This window comes from Danio aesculapii, chromosome 6, assembly GCF_903798145.1.
Source record: "Danio aesculapii chromosome 6, fDanAes4.1, whole genome shotgun sequence".
Classification (NCBI taxonomy): domain Eukaryota; kingdom Metazoa; phylum Chordata; class Actinopteri; order Cypriniformes; family Danionidae; genus Danio; species Danio aesculapii.
Genome location: NC_079440.1, coordinates 5,695,527 through 5,708,493, shown reverse-complemented (window position 1 = coordinate 5,708,493; position 12,967 = coordinate 5,695,527). Strand labels below are relative to the sequence as shown.

The 12,967-nt window shown below is 35.6% G+C and overlaps 1 protein-coding gene across 2 annotated transcripts in view; it reads left to right on the top strand.

Annotated features, from left to right (window-relative positions):
* Positions 1-630: 630 nt before the first annotated feature.
* The window catches only part of tlk1b (tousled-like kinase 1b), a 48,370-nt gene continuing 36,033 nt past the window's right edge, over positions 631-12,967 (top strand). For both annotated transcript variants that reach the window (XM_056459387.1, XM_056459386.1), the window contains exon 1: positions 631-945. In XM_056459387.1, coding sequence (XP_056315362.1) covers positions 810-945 — 136 coding nt within the window. In that variant the 5' untranslated portion in view covers positions 631-809. The remainder of the gene's footprint in view (positions 946-12,967) is intronic.

The following is a 12,967-nucleotide window of genomic DNA, read 5'->3' as shown; positions in this document are numbered from 1 at the left end:
TATCTTATCTTATATTATATTATATTTTATTATATTATATTATATTATGTTATACTGTATTATATTATATTATATTATACTGTATTATATTATATTATATTATATTATTTGCCTGGTAGATCAGTTATTATTATATTACTTCTATTTTATATTATCTATAATTTGTAACCCTACAGAAGTTATGCAAGTATTCCCTTAAATTTTGTTATAATTAATACGTCATATATTATAACATTAAATTAATAAATTAAGCAATATTAAGTATTATTAGGTAATACAAGCTAAATTCAGCAATAACTGCCCAGTTAGAAAAATCCAAAGTCAATAATTTGTCAAATAAAACAATATCTTTATTCGCAGAACAAAAAGTGACAGATTTATCAGAAATGAGGGGGTCATGGTCAGCTTTAAAATGTAGTTTAGGCTTTATTTATTTACATGTACATGATTATTATATTTCTATTTATGCAGAGAGTGATTTATACTTAACATTTTCTGCAGGTTTCAAAATAGAACTCACATGATACACAAAATGCATGTGTGATTTGAAGTTTTGCACTAGTGTGAGTGTGTGTACGTGTGTAACCTTTGCAACTGGCGTCACGCATCGGCTGCACACACACACACACACACACTGAGAGTGAGTGAGTGATGATCTCTGCGCAGTGCGGAGCTGAAAACATGAGCAGCGTTGCATTGATCATCAATGTTTGTGCGTGATGCATTAAACACACACACTCACAGGTGTGATTTGACGGAGATCATGCGCGCGATGCGCTGGGCGTCTCTTCGCGGGGGAAAGTGTCTTCATGAGTGTCCAAAGTAACAGCAACAGCAGTGGAAGTTTGGACGGAGCGCCATCTTGCTCTCAGTTCTCGACTGGATCTCCGACCCCGGGCTCAGTTTCTCCGCTCGATATATTCGCTCCGCGGAGGCATAAAGAAGGTAAATCCAACTCTAATATCAATTTAAAGTTTGTTCATACGGAATCGGTCGGGATTGTCTTCGATTGACGCGTAATTTTGCGTAAATCTGGCCTTTAATCGAAGCGGTCGTGTCGGAGGCCGCTGATCTCTCGTTTGCTTACTGTGACTCTCTGTGTTTTATAAGCAGCATCGAGTCCTGCTGATGTGCTGGATGTGTTTAAACAGTTTGCGACGGATTTCCGCCGCGTTTTGTGTTGATTGCAGGGTTAATTTGAAGCGATGATGCCCGTGGTCACCTATTAGGAGACTCAGTCGCTGGCCGCGTTTCAAAACCTATCGTGATGTCTACCTAGACTGCATGTTTGGACATCATAGGTGCGTATGTTCTGTGCATGCCCTAAAATGTTGTCTTTGTGTCTAGGTTGGCACCTTGTTACGTGTTGTAGTCAGTGTGATCTACGAGTTGAGGTCTAAACTATGTTTATCTTCCATGCATGCTCTCAAATGAGATTCAGCCCGTACCTGATGATAAACATGAGTTGTTGTCTGTGTGCTTGAGAATGTTTATCACCCGTGCATGCAATGCAACGGCCCAAAAATGCTGGGTAGGTGAAGAAACTGGCTGGATTTTAGGACACCATCAGTTATCTGATAAACACGAGTTTCATGAAGCGGTTGTTTAATAAAAACAGCACCTCATGGATCGTAATAACCTATGTTTTGTGTAGGAACCATAACATTAAGGGATGCTGTACCTGACACACATTTGTTGATATTTTAAAGGTTGCCAATATAGATTTGTCACTAATGCAAACATGAAATACCAGACATGCATTTTGCTTACTTTTGACACCAGTAGCTAGTGTATGATATTAATGTGTGGATCTTTTATATAGTTTATTATTAGATAGTTGAAGTGTTATGCATGAAGATGCATAGTCTATGAATGGTCGCTATTTTGTGTTTTAATGTTTGAAAGTATCTTTACACAGCACTCAATGCATGTCATGCTGTCAATGTAGGCAACAGACTAAGTTTTGCTGCACAGCTAATTAGTGGTGTGATTGTTCTGCTTGCATTGCATTACCTTAGAACTGCTTTCTTGGTTGGCAAAACAAACTTATGCACAAAAATGGGTCTAATTGAGCATCATTTATTAATGCATGCTATGTTAAATAATGTGCATATGCTGGAGAGGTGTTTTTATTGTTACCTGACAGTTAGTTTTGTCCATTAACTAATTTAGATGAGTTCAAACCTTTAAGCTAAAGTGCTTTAAGGTGAAATGTCTTTTGTTTTGCAGATTTGATGTGTTTTGGAAAAACTTAACGAATCTCTTCGTGTTGCAGTGGTAGTGATATTTATCAAGTGCACCTCAGGCTGGTGTGTGTTGATGTGTGCTGTAAACACATGTATGTGCACTGATGAGTGTAATATCATATGTGTGTTAATTCATTACTCAGATTCTCATGTCCAAGAATAAGTTCTCCGCCATGGCTTGCTGTACCTTTTTAATTTTTTTTTATTAATGTTTTGAAATCGTTGAAGCGTTTACATCTTGGCAATAATTCAAAGATATTATGGACATGATACCAAGAAATTGCCATGTTTATATGGGTGTCTTTATTGGGGATTTTATTTTATTTCTTTCAGAAATGTTAGTAGTAGTAGTATCATCAGTAAATACAATTTGACTGAATCAACTTAGTTTTTTTTTATTTAACAAGGATGCATTAATAAACTGATCAGTAAAGACAATTATAAAGTTAAATAGTTTGACTTTTAAACTTTTTTTTTAATCAAAGGATACTAAAAAAGTGTTCTGGGGTTTGACAATATGAAGGAGCACAACTGTTTGCAGCATTAAAAAAAAAAAAATTCTTGTGCAGCAAATCGGCTTTGATTTCAGGTGTAAACTACATTTTAAAATATACTCGTGTTGTAATTATTAAAATATGAAATATTCCTGCTTTTAACTGTTCTTTTGATCAAATGAACTTTTATTATTTTATTAAAAATCTATATTTCACCTAAAAAATTATAGCTCTGCCATCGTTTACTCGCGCTTCCTGTTCAAAACTGCTTTGAGTTTCTTTAATTTATTGAATGCAAAAGAAGATATTTTGAAAAATGCTGGCAGCTGGTACCCATTGACTTCCATAGTATTTTGTTTTCTACTATGAATGTTAATACATGCTAGAAACCAGCATTTAAGAAAAACAATCTTTGTGTTGAACAGAAGAAAGGAGCGCATCGTTTATGATGTAATTTAAATTTTTGGTTGAACTATCCCTTAAAATTAAAACTCGATTACCATCTTTACACTTGCAAATTGTGGTGTGGGTTAAAGTATAATGCTAAAATTGAATGCTGTTAATAATTGCCACAGGATTTGAATTTTCAGGCATTTTTGAGCATAGAAAACACTTGATTCATCTATTAATTTGAAATACCATCCAACACTTTTATACATTAAAATCACTTCATAATTTCACATAATTTATTCACATAATTTTCATTCACATAAGAAATGCTACTAGCTGTAAAAAAATGTTGGGAATTTTTGTTGTGCGATATATTGTTGCAATATTATTGTCATTTTGAGATTATTTTATGCCACTGATTATATGATGATTACATAACAACATTATAATGCAAAAAGCCATAAACACTTTAAAATACGTATCAATCTTAAGGTTATTTAGATTCTATAATTTGATGTTAAAAAGTTAAATGTCCTATTATATATACTATTAAATGTCCTATTAGGTAAATGTCCAATTATAAACATTGAAACCAGTGAGGTAGAATGTAAATGTCATTGTAAAATGGCTTTAACATTATTTGTAAATTTGTAAATGTATATTGCAATGCCAAAAATGATTAAGGTCGTCTCCAAGTATTGCACGATAAGTCTATATATTGATTATTATGACAGGCCTAATCATACCAAATTGCTGTAAAGGGATTTTTCAAGTTTTCACAATTGCATTCTCCAGTGCATTCAAATTGGAAAATGATCCAATATATAGTATGTTAAGTTTAGTTTTGATTAAAAAAATATGTAGATATGCTTACTATAAAAAATCCAGATGACAGTTAAGATCTTAAAGCTTGTTAGGCATTTTTGAGCATAGAAAACACTTGGTTTATCCATTTATTTGAGATGTTGTACATTAAAATCGCATAAACACGAGAAGCAACTAGTTGTAAAGATGGATCGTACCATATCACTGTAAGTGATTTTTCACGTTTTCACAATTAGTCTCCAGTGGATTCAAATTGGAACATGATACAATTTTGTCAAGATAATATCAGTTTTAATTAAATAAATAGGTATACTGAAAAAATCCAGGTGACATTAAAATAACAGTGAAGATGGTAAAGCTTTTCAGGCATTTTTGAGCCTGAAAAACACTTGGTTTGTCTATTTATTTGAAATGCATCATGGGTCAAATGCATTTATACATTACAATCATATCAACACGAGATGCAACTCGTCCAAAAAATGGATCGTACCATATCACTGTAAAGGGATTTTTCATGTTTTCACAATTAGTCTCCAGTGGATTCAAATTGGAGAATGATCCAATATATAGTTTGTCAAGATAAGATCAGTTTTGATAAAAAAATTAAATATGCCTACTCAAAATCCAGGTGACATCCAAATAACAGTTAAAGGTGCTGTAAGTTTTTGACTCTTCTAAAGCATAAAAACACCATAATATGTTTGCAGATGTTTATGAAACATGCTACGTGAACATTCTGAAAAACAATGCTGAAGTCAGATATTCTGCTTTGAAAATGTGTGATGGAAATATGTGCCGGAACGGCTGTCTTTGTTTTGGTTCTTTTAACCTGCCCAATGCCAGTTTAGCCAATTATATTTCAGCATCCTGGGTTGGCTGCGTATTTCATTCATTCAGAAAGACTCTCAAAGTATGCGTCCGTGACCGAAATGCGACCTCCGGTGGACAGTAGTAGACTCCAAAATGAGACACTGGTTCAGTTCCACATGAGGTTATTAATTGGCAAATAATATAAATCTTAGAAATGTAAATATTAGGTGAGCAGGTAACATTGTAACCACATGTCCTAACAACACGCTACGTGACAAAATGAGCAGTAAGCTGTTTGCACCAGACGAAACACGACATAAATTTAAATACAACTGTTCAGAAGCATGAAATGGTGAGGTTTATAATTAATACTTTTTAATCCTCTTTAACATTATTAAATGTACATGCTGAATCACTGATATGTGTTAGTTTTGAGTGACAGATCTAAAGTTCAATTTCAAACGGTTTGTTTTATTTTGAAGATCTGAGGTAAACTATCTGCTGCTGATTTCAGTATATGGCAATATATGTCATGTAAAATATCATTACACACGTTAATAGCATTTAACTCTGAATAAAGCACATGAGGTGTACCTGAGGTGATCATTGTCAGTTTTCAGTTTCTAAGCCGTTTCTAATTTATCAATTCGAGGCGTTGGTTAGAACAAAAACTCCATTAATATGGAAAATATTCCTGCTATCTGGTGCCGTTGCTTTTATATAGAACACGATTTAAATCAGCCTTTAGGCTCGATAGTCAGGATCACTCCTGTTGGTCCTCAATCTGCCAACCTGCGCTTGCGTTTGTTTTGATCCAGGAATGCAATATCTAGTTCAACCACTGGGAATCAAACTTGCATACTCCAGCTTTACGCCCCGTTCACACTGGGCGTCAACACTTCCCATTCACTTTGAATGGGTGACGTCAAGCGTTGCCGAACTGAATTGTGCATCCATCGGCACTGCTTCAGTGGCGTTGCTCACTGGAGAAGTTGGGAATTTGTCAACTTTTCAAGCGCCACGGAAGCGTCAGCCAGACAGATGCGAATACCCCAGCTCAGACAGTAGCTAATTGCGGATTAATTTCATTGGCTGATGCTGCTATGATGATCTAGTCAGCCCCAACTTCAGACACGCCCTCGGTCAAGCATTGACGCTGAAGCCCCATTTGAATGCACGCTATTGACCTTATTCTTCAATGCGGAAGTGCGCACGTTTTTGCGATTGTTTTAGAACTTCCGATTTCAGCTGTCTATGGGAGAAATGACTAGAAATAATAAAAGGCAAAAAACAGTCAAACTACTTGCCCTACAAACAAGTGTTTGCATTATAATACAGACAAAGACGAATAATATAATAAGAAAATATCAGTTTGCAACACCAAGCAGCAAAACGAGCTGTTTTTAACGTTTAAAAATGAATGGAAGTGAATGAAACCGGAAGTTTCGAGCCAAAATGATTCAAATGGCTGCGTCCACTCGTACGCGGAGAATAAGGTGAATAGGTTGTAAAGCTTTTCAGGCATTTTTTGGTGCATAGAAAATGCTTGGTTTATCTATTTATTTGAAATACCGTCAAATACTTTCAAACATTAATATCACTTCAGCACAAGATATGCAACCAGCTGTAAAAATTAATCGTACCATATCGTTGTAATGTGAATTTTTTTTCATGTTTTTACAATTGTGGTGCATTTAAATTGGAAAATGATCCAATATGTTCTAGTTTGTCAAGATTTAATACGTATACAAAAAAAATCTAGGTGACATCCAAATAACAGTTAAGATGGTAAAGCTTTTCAGGCATTTTTGAAGGAAAAACACTTGGGTTGTCCATTTTTAAAAAAATACTTTATGGGTCATACACTTCAGAAATGGATCATACCATATTGGAGTCTCCAGTGCATTAAAATTGGAAAATGATCCAATATATTATAGATTAGATTTTTTAGATTAGATTCAACTTTGTCATTACACATGTACAAGGCAACGAAATGCAGTATTTAAATTATAGATTGTCAAGGTAAATGAAATATAATCTAGGTGACATCCAAACGAAAGTTAATTTGATAAAGCTTGAAACATCCACTGCACAAACTAGGATGTGGCTTGTTTGTTTCCTGGTCATTTGTATCACACTCTTCCACGTATGTTTAGTGCTGGTGTCAGGGAGGTGTCTTATTTAGCCAAGCGCATTTAAATTTTTTTCCCTGCCTACTTGGCTTATATGCCAAACCCGACGTGGCCTTAGGTTTGTGTTTACTCATTCCTAGGGTTTTGATTTATCATCTGTGTCCTTTTATCTGGGCAGCTGTGCTCTTCCTGCCCTGCTGACCTTCATAATTTTCCACCCATCCACCATCTTGGGATCTCTTTGGCTTGAAGCTCGTTCTGGCACGAGTCTTATCATGGCAGTGAACGCATCCACCGCATTCTTGTTGATGGCTGGAGAACACAAGTGAACCCGGGCTGTTTTGTCTAGTCACTGTAATGGGCTTTTGAAGACCAGATGATACTTTTTAGACAGGCTTTATAATGATGATTCATGCCGTTATTAGATGCTGGTTCTTATCGGCTGCTGATACTGTATTAGTCTCTTGTGCTGAAGAAATGGGGCCATTTGGCGGCTGCATCGATGATGATGAATTCTGTCTTCAGGCATCTGGTGCCAGATCATGTCAGACATGTTCAACTAAGGCACGGCTCAACCAAAAATGTGTGTTCTTTATCATACAGTAACTTTGTGTAAGGATCGGGCTCACAAAATTATTTTAAGCTTCACCATCTTTACTGTCATTTGGATGTCAACGGAATTGTTTTCAGTGTGCGTATTTAATAATTAGTGCTGGGCAACAATTAATTACACTTAAATAATGTCAAAACAAACTTTTATTTTAGATGTAAGTACTGTATATGTAAAAATGTTTATATTTAGATAATCTATATGTGTATGATACAAATTATATATACATTTAAAACTAAAATTATTTAAGTTATTTACTTTAAAACTTAATTATATAACATGTAAAATCTAAATGTATATGTGTGTGTGTGTGTGTAAATAAACAACAACAAAAAAATCTAATAATAACTCGACTTCTAGTTGATCGTTTGGAAAAGTGGCAGAAGGTCGATTTTTCTGATGAATCATCTGTTGAACTGCATCCCAAACATCACAAACTCTGCAGAAGACCTGTTGGAACTCATGGACCCAAGATTCTCACAGAAATCAGTCAAGTTTGGTGAAGGCCAAATCATGGTTTGGGGTTACATTAGGGCTGTGCAATTTAATCGAAAATCCGATTTCGATTTTGGCTTCTAACGATTATGAAAAAACGTTAATCGAGATGAACGATTATTGCATCATATACCGCCCCCTTTCCAGTTGTACACATCTGTTGCTCTGCAAGGCTCAGTTCCACGTGAAATGTGCTGTAATGTAACGTTTGCATCACGGGATGCGCATCATTTATGTTTTTTAAAAGCGCGAAAGAGCGCTTGCTGTGTGCGTGTGTGTGCGCGCTTAGCCTTGGAGACGAGCAGAGCACACAAATCTAATGCCATCTTAATGCGAGCGCTTTAATGGTCAAATACATCAGAGCGCGGTGTTTAGTGATTATTCATATTAACCCTCATTTGTGTACCCTCACAAGTTGTGAATTAAAAGACATTTGAAAGGGAACCATATCAGAGCCGCATTCTTCTTAAAGTGACAGCGCGCAATAATCCTGCTGCCGCCTGTTTTTTTATGAATCAAATCCAATCCCTCACTGCTCTTGACTGAAGGACTGCTGTAGCTGAAGTTTTCTTACAGTGAAGATGCTTAAAGCACTGTTTGTTTCATATTTTTATTCTATTGTATTTATTTCACTTTCCTTATTTACAGGGAGGAAAATAACTGTGCATATACAGTTAAAGTCAGAATTATTAGCCCTCCTGAATTATTAGCCCCCTGTTTCCCCAATTTCTGTTTAATGGAAAGATTTATTTTCAACCCATTTTTAAACATAATAGTTTTAATAACTCATTTCCAATAACTGACTTCTTTTATCTTTGCCATGATGACAGTAAATCGTATTTGACTAGATATTTTACACGATACTAGTATTCAGCTTAAAGTGACATTCAAAGGCTTAATTAGTGTAATTAGGCAAGTCATTGTATAACAGAAGTTTCTTCTGCTGACAGTCAAAAATATAAAATGCTTAAGGGGGCTAATAATATTGAGCTATTAAAATAGGTTTCAAAATATATAAACCTGCTTTTATTCTAGCCGAAATAAAACAAATAAAACTTTCTCCAGAAGAAAAAATATTATAGGAAATACTGTGAAAAATTCCTCTGTTAAACATCATTTGGGAAATATTCATATAAAAAAACTGATAATCGTTTTGAATAATCGTGATTACAATTATGACCAAAATAATTGTGATTATGATTTTTCCCATAATCGAGCAGCCTTAGGTTACATTCAGTATGAGGGCGTGCGAGAGATCTGCAGAGTAGACGGCCACATCAACAGCCTGAGGTATCAAGACATTTGTGTTGCCCATTACATTACAAACCACAGGAGAGGGCAAACTCTTCAGCAGGAGAGCGCTCCTTCTCATACTTCAGCCTCCACATCAAAGTTCCTGAAAGCAAAGAAGCTCAAGGTGCTCCAGGATTGGCCAGCCCAGTTCCCAGACATGAACATTATTGAGCATGTCTGGGGTAAGATGGAGGAGGCATTGAAGATGAACCCAAATAATCTTGATGAACTCTGGGAGTCCTGCAAGAACGCTTTCTTTGCCATTCCAGATGACTTTATTAATCAGTGATTTGAGTCATTGCAGAGATGTATGATGCAGTCCTCCAAGCTCATGATGGAGTCAGATACAATATTCATTCTGTTTCCACTGCACCATGACTTTATATTCTATACTGGACATTATTTCTGTTAAGTGATAAGACTTTTGTCTAAGCAAAGTCAGACCTTACTGTCCTAATTAAATCATTAAAAATCAAGGCATGATCATATTTTATTTTGGTAAAATAAGCGTAATCTAGAGGCCTTTGCCTTTCATATAAGCCACTTCTGATACCAAATGATCAAATAGAAGTCGAGTTATTATTTGTTGTTCCTAAAACTTGGAAAAATATAAATATGTAAATAACACACGCATACACACACACACACACACATCTTATGTCAAAACATATTTTTTATTGGATGCGATTTAATTATGATTATTTTTTGCCCAGCCATAAAAATAAGTAATAAATAAAAAATCTAAAACTTATCTTGACGAGTATATTTTGGACAATTTTTTTACATTTTAATTCTGAATAAATCTCTCCTCTGCGTTTTTAATCAGAGCGTTATCTTTAAAGTTAAGTCGAAATTATGCATAGCTTTAGCGTTTATTATTTCAAATGATTAATTATTTAAAGTCTTTTTTTGCCAAACAAGCTACATTTCTTTAATGAAAACTGAAATATTTTTAGTATTAATACAACAGTTTTCTATTTTAATATATTTGAAAATATTATTGATTTCTGTGATGAAAATCTGAAATTTCAGCATCATTGTCATTGCCTCATGATCCTTCATAAATCATTTGATTATGTTAAGATCCTGCACAAGAATTTAGTGTTTTATTTTTGTTGTAAGAAATGCAAACACTTTGTCAGGTTTCTTTGAAGATGAGACAGTTTTGTAACATTATTTTGTCACTTTTGATGAGTTTAATGCATTCTTCCTGAATAATGTTTTTTTATAGCACCCAAAATGTCGTCATTATTTTCAGAGACTAAAATAAGTTGGAGTTTTGCTGTCAGTGGCATCAGCTGATAATGAGCAGGAAACGTCTCATAGTACTTCCTGTTTGTCTCCAGCAGGAAAAAGCTCTGCAAAGTTTGCAGTGAAAATTACTAATAAGCTAGCAGTTTTGGTTTTAAATGGCTGGTTCACCCCAAAAATTTATCTTTGCTGTTAATTTACCCATCCAAGATGCAGGTGACTAATATTTTTTTCAGAAGAATATTTGAAAAATGTTTTTGGGCTTCAACTGGTCTTTGGTAATTCATAAACTGCAACATCTGTAAAAAAATTGCTCTGTCAAAGAAAATCAACATTATTTGCATTGTTATTAACTCTAATTCAGTCTCAGGTGAATGTGAATCTTTTCAGCGAACTGATTCTTTCTGCTGTTTGAGTGGTTCAAGCATCTGATTCACTGGTTCGTTTTTGAAAACACACCATGACATATATAATTACATAAAGCACCCAATAATGATTTGAAACATGGATATTTTACATATTTAAAACGTATGATGTGAATTAATTAGTCTAACATGAACCATAAGAAACAATAAACTTAAATTTCAGTTTCTCCAAGTTCTAATATAGCTTATTAGTTCTTCAGTCTGAATCAGAGCTCTTGTTTTCAATTTAGTCATTGTTGGAGGAACTGGATTGGTGAATGATATGTGAAACCTGGCAAAATTTGATCATGAACACTGGAATTTGGGCTTGTTTCAACTAGGGGTGACTGTTGGGCAAGTCTGAAAGTGTGTTTTGTGTTTGAGTAACTTGTATGTATGAACCGTTCACTTTTTTAATGATTCAGTCTTATTTGATGAATTGACTCATCAGGTTCTCGGTCAAGGTCCGGTTCTTAAGTAAGATTCTTTTGCAAGCCGAGTGTTGTTTGTATAAGTTTATGGTTACAAGTAACAGTGTTGTAAATAATGTTCAAGTTCTGGTACTTCATGAGACCTCACTAGCTATGTTTCCATCCAAATATACGAATTAAACTGAAATATAGCATAAAACATTGAATAAAGCATAGTTTCCATTCAATTAGTCAAAGAACAAAATCATCACTTCCTGATGAACTGGCACCAAATATTCATTCATTCATTCATTCATTAATTCATTCATTTTCCTTCAGCTTAGTCCCTTATTTATTAGGGGTCACCACAGTGAAATGAACCGCCAACTATTCCAGCATATGTTTTAGCAGCGGTTGTACTTTTAGCTGCAATCCAGTACTGGGAAACACCCATACACTCTCGCATTCACACACACACTCACACGCTATGGGCAATTTAATCAATCCAATTCACCTATAGTGTTTGGACTGTGGGGGAAATCAGAGCACCCGGAGGAAACCCACGCCAACATGGGGAGAACATGGAGAAAAAAAAGAAAAATTAAGTTCAGTATTCTAGAATGAAACCAAAGATCAAAACCTGTTGTCAGGCGCAAACATTCATCGCTGTCAGCAAAAGACTCATAAAGCTTTATAGGTTTTGTGCGGATAATGTTGGCATCCAGCATAATGTTGTTTTTCCTGCAATCACTGATCCATAAAACTAAAGCAGACTCCATCCTTAAGGTGGTCACACGCCGGATGCGCCGTGCACATGACAGTTGGAAGTAACACACACCAGACGCGCACGTTCACATGTTATTTAAAATGATAGTACCTGGTAGTACCTGGTAGTACCTAGAATAGCAAAGTCGAGTAAAGGAGGTCGAGCCTTCTCATTTATAGCTCCTAAACTCTGGAATAGCCTTCCTGATAACGTCTGAGGCTCAGACACACTCTCCCAATTCAAAACTAGATTAAAGACCTATCTGTTCAGTAAAGCATACACTTAGTGCACCACTTGGGGGCTTCCACACAGATTATGCATCTTGTTGATATACACTGTGAACATCAGCTACGCTAATTATTTTCTTTATTCTCCATTTCCACCTGGGGATACTCTTCCCGAGGCCCTCAGACTATGCAGAGTCACTGATTCGATCCAAGACCAACGACGAGATGATCCCAAGGTTTTTATATCCTGGACCTGGCCGAATCCTGAGCTTAAATCCGCTCGCAAAAAATACACACTGAGGCCCCGTTTACACTAATATGTGTTAGATTTAAAATGGCATTTAGAACGAAAACAATCCACATCTACCTAGCACTTCTGAACAGCCCTCCGTCCACACTACAGCTGAAAACGCACATCACACACACAGACACACACACACACTGTCATGCGCTGGAAACAGCAGGTCCAGGCAGTCAGCGGGTCAGTACATTGCCTCAATCTTTCGTTTTTACTTAGTAATTTTAGCGAACCACAGAGACTGTTGGTTGGTTCCTGTTGGTTGTGCACCTTTTAAAGTTAAGTTTGTGAACGCCATAGATCACTCTGCCTATTC